The sequence below is a fragment of the Zeus faber genome (genome assembly GCF_960531495.2).
Source record: "Zeus faber genome assembly, chromosome: 8".
Lineage (NCBI taxonomy): Eukaryota > Metazoa > Chordata > Actinopteri > Zeiformes > Zeidae > Zeus > Zeus faber.
Window position 1 is genome coordinate 26,048,082 of NC_137195.1, and position 3,683 is coordinate 26,051,764.

General features: G+C 44.3%; 1 protein-coding gene across 1 annotated transcript in view; it reads right to left on the reverse strand.

Annotated features, from left to right (window-relative positions):
• Nucleotides 1-405: 405 nt before the first annotated feature.
• irx4a (iroquois homeobox 4a) overlaps nt 406-3,683 on the reverse strand; it is a gene marked incomplete at its 3' end in the record, with an annotated part of 5,230 nt that continues 1,952 nt past the window's right edge. Inside the window, exons 4-5 of the mRNA XM_080004926.1 lie at nt 2,090-2,400; nt 406-1,169 (exon numbers count right to left, since the gene is read on the reverse strand). Of these exons, the coding sequence (XP_079861052.1) occupies nt 406-1,169; nt 2,090-2,400 (1,075 nt within the window). The remainder of the gene's footprint in view (nt 1,170-2,089; nt 2,401-3,683) is intronic.

The window sequence follows — 3,683 nt, forward strand, 5'->3', positions numbered from 1 at the left end:
AATAATCAATAACATTTGCAATTGCATGCGCATAATTAAAGAACTGGAAAAGAAAATCCTGTAAACCACCCCCAGCCTCCGATGTAAACTTCATTTAGGCTACACATTAAAGATTTTAAGAGTTTGTGCGTGCGTTGGAAATATAATAATAATAATAATAATAATAATAATAATAATAATAATAATAATAATAATAATGGTAATTATAATTATAATAATTATAATAATAATAATGATAGTAATAACAATCGGATCCGGCTGCTTCACTCGTGAAATGCAAACTGTACGTAAATAGTCCATTTGCTTTTTAGAAAAAAAAAAAAAGAAAAAAAAGATGAACAACAATCCTCGTAAAGTCTTTCTTTTCTTTTTCAATTAAATAAAATGTCCAATTTTTTTGGTGTGTTACGAACAGAAAAGTTTGTTCACAGTTTTGGGGAAGCTCATGACGTGACTGTCTTTCGGCGGCGCCGAGTCCGGGTGACGGTGCTGCTGCGGCGGTGAGGTCATGTGTCCCTTGATGACGTCACCGCCGCCGCCCTCGTGGGGAAGGATCGCGCCGGCGCCTTTGGTTGTGGTCCAGGAGGCGGCAGTGTTGTTGGCGAGCGCCTGGTTCAAAGTGCTGTGCCTGAACAGCGGGTCGTGGAACACCCCATCCACCCAGTTCCTCAGGGTCGTGACCGGCGAGTCCTGGCGGTCCGCCACGCCGCCACCGCCGGTCACAGGTGACGTGGCGGCTGGGGAGGGCTGGCACCGCAGCATGCACGACGGGAACTCAGTCTGGTTTAGCGAAGTGGCGGTCTGGGCCAGAGACCAGATCCGGGGCTTCCCGTCCAGTATCTGGTGGCCTTGTTGTTGTTGTTGTTGTTGTTGCTGTTGCTGTTGTTGTTGTTGGTAGCAGATTTTTGGGTGTGGCCTGTTGTTCTGCTGCTCGAAACCCAACTTTTCCCCGCAATCTTTCCCCATGTCGCGCTCCCCGCCGAGCGACACCGGGATGGAGATTTTCAGGGAGGTGTCTTTGATGACGTCATCGGCGCAGTCGGTGGTCGTCATGTGCGCGTTCATGTGGTACTGGTGCTTGAGCTCGCACTCAGAGCTCTCCGACTCGATGGCGTCGAAGTCGTCCAGGTCGCTAAGCTGGAGGTCCTTGTCACCCCGGCTCCGGCTCTCTAAAAAGAAAAAGAAGACAACAAATGACTGATTAAAAGCCTCCTTTATCAGATTCAATATGGCACCTGGGAAATAAGAGGGTAATAAACCCTTCCAAGTATAATTAAATTACATCTCTTGAATGTCACCATCATTGCACTGGCAAGAATATTCAATGGAGCAAGTAAGACATTCACACACAACAGAATACTGTTATAAAATAAGATTAGATGGGATGAGATGAGATGAGATGAGATAAGATGAGATGAGATGAGATGAGATAAGACTTTTTATCATCTATCGCAGATCACCTAGAGTCAACTTTGTCCTCAAAGCATATGCAGAGAAAGTGCATAGAAGAGTCCTTTTGTTTTTCCCGCTAAAATCATAGTGTGCGTTGTGACTATAGAAGGCCTATGATTACAATGTCTGCCTAAATTTGGATTATTTTTGCGTTGGTCGGACAATGACAGGGGTGTCGTACATGCAGATAATATTACTGAGGAAGAATTTCCATGGAAGCACATTACATGGGACAAGGGAGTTCACCGTCTTTACTCGACCCTTACATGTTAATCATCTTCATCAACATCATAATTTTTGTTCCTATTTCAGACATTAAAGTAAACAAACAGTGTGACTCTACCGTGTGTTTTAAAACCTGTTTACATATTTTCAATGTGTTCCAGACCTTTGAATCTATGATTTTTGAAGAACTCTCAGTCAAATGATGTGGCCCTGTGAACTGCCCAGATCACTACTGTATTGATGAATAAACAGCTCAATTTGAAATGGGTCACAATTTTAAAGTTAACACTTGGTTTTAATCCACATGAACATAAAGCTTAAGCGTTAGGACCTTGGCTACAGGCGTCCATACTGTGCATATTTTCGACAATAACATTTCGCGCCTGGCTTCACAGCGTTTCAATGAACTCACCCTCCTCGTTGTTCTCGCTCTTCATCTGCTCCTCCTGAGAGCCCTCCTCGTCCTCGTCGTACCTCTTGTCATCGGAGCCCTTGTTCCGGGGAGGCCACGTCATCTTGTTCTCCTTCTTGAGCCTCCGGCGGGCGTTGGCGAACCAGGTGGAGACCTGCGTCAGGGTCATCTTGGTGATGATGGCCAGCATGATCTTCTCGCCCTTTGTGGGGTAGGGGTTCTTCCTGTGCTCCTGCAGCCAGGCCTTCAGGGTGCTGGTCGTCTCGCGCGTGGCGTTCTTCCGCCTCGTGCTGCCGTCCATGGAGCCGTATCTGGTGATGGACATCGGTGGCGAGATCTTGTTGAGCATTTTGTTGTGCCATCAAATGTTGTGAAATGTCTGAGGACTTTACAAAAGGTTGTCTCGAAAATACAATTTTTCTCAAAGAACAGTTTTCTCAACACCACTCTACGATCTGATTGGATCACGGACTGACGGACGGAGTCTATTTGTGTGAGTGCAAAGGGTGTGACAGTGGAACATACAGTATACAGTATTAAGGGTAACATATTACACGCTTAAAGTCCAACGCCATTCTTAAAAATGTATGATCTCGCTGTTGTAGTGGTACAAACATTCCTAGAACCATTTAGAATTCGTACATTTATTCTCAGAAATGTATTCTCAGAAATGTATTCACAAAATGAATGACGTGCGTCCGTTCAAACACATTGCTTTGCTTATAGACCTATTCCCGAAGAAAAGGCTCTCACCCATATACCCTGACTCTTCCCCCTTTCAGCCTGACACACACACGTAGGCCTATACATTTAAAATTCACAGTGTTGATTTTCACTCAGCGGCGGCGTGCGGAAACACTCCCCGGGGATGCTTTTATACGACTCTTTTATTGCCCCCGTGTAGCTTAATGCAGGTCAAACACCGCTAAGAGAGCCGTGCGTCTGCGAGAGCTGCATCTCTCCCCGCCCCAGCGTTGTTCCCCAACAGATAAAATAGACTGTAAAATTGCTTTATTGAGTGTAATGGTAGGCCCGCAGGTGAAAGCAGGGCGCAGTCTGACGGGTGGAGTGCCGCCCTGGGCCTGTTTGTTTATCTGTTTAACAGCCAAACAAACAAACAAACACAAGAATATTCTATTGTGGTTCAATTTGAGACAATATCTTCCAGGCCATACACATCTGCTGGCAAGGATGTGCGTTGAATTCCATCGAGGAAGGATCTTGATCCAATGTGCTAAATAATAAACATGTTCATGGACTTGAAGCTATATTGTGGCCTATAGATTGTTGCACACACTCTTAGTAAAGGAAAAGTCATAATTACACTTTGTAGACAAGTTAATAAATAACAATAGAGTACACAGCAAATGCTTCACTAAGTATCTTATGATGTATTATTCAATTATTATTATATTGTATTATGTATTAATATTATTATTCAATAAATCAACTCAAGCTTGTTCCACTGAGAGGGACTGTGTCCTGTCGTGCCTCCATGCATGTGCCCTCTAAACCCTAATTCAGTGGTGGGACTAGCCATGGTTATATTTTGACCATGACTTGCAAATGTCCATTAATGCCAGACTTTTCATCA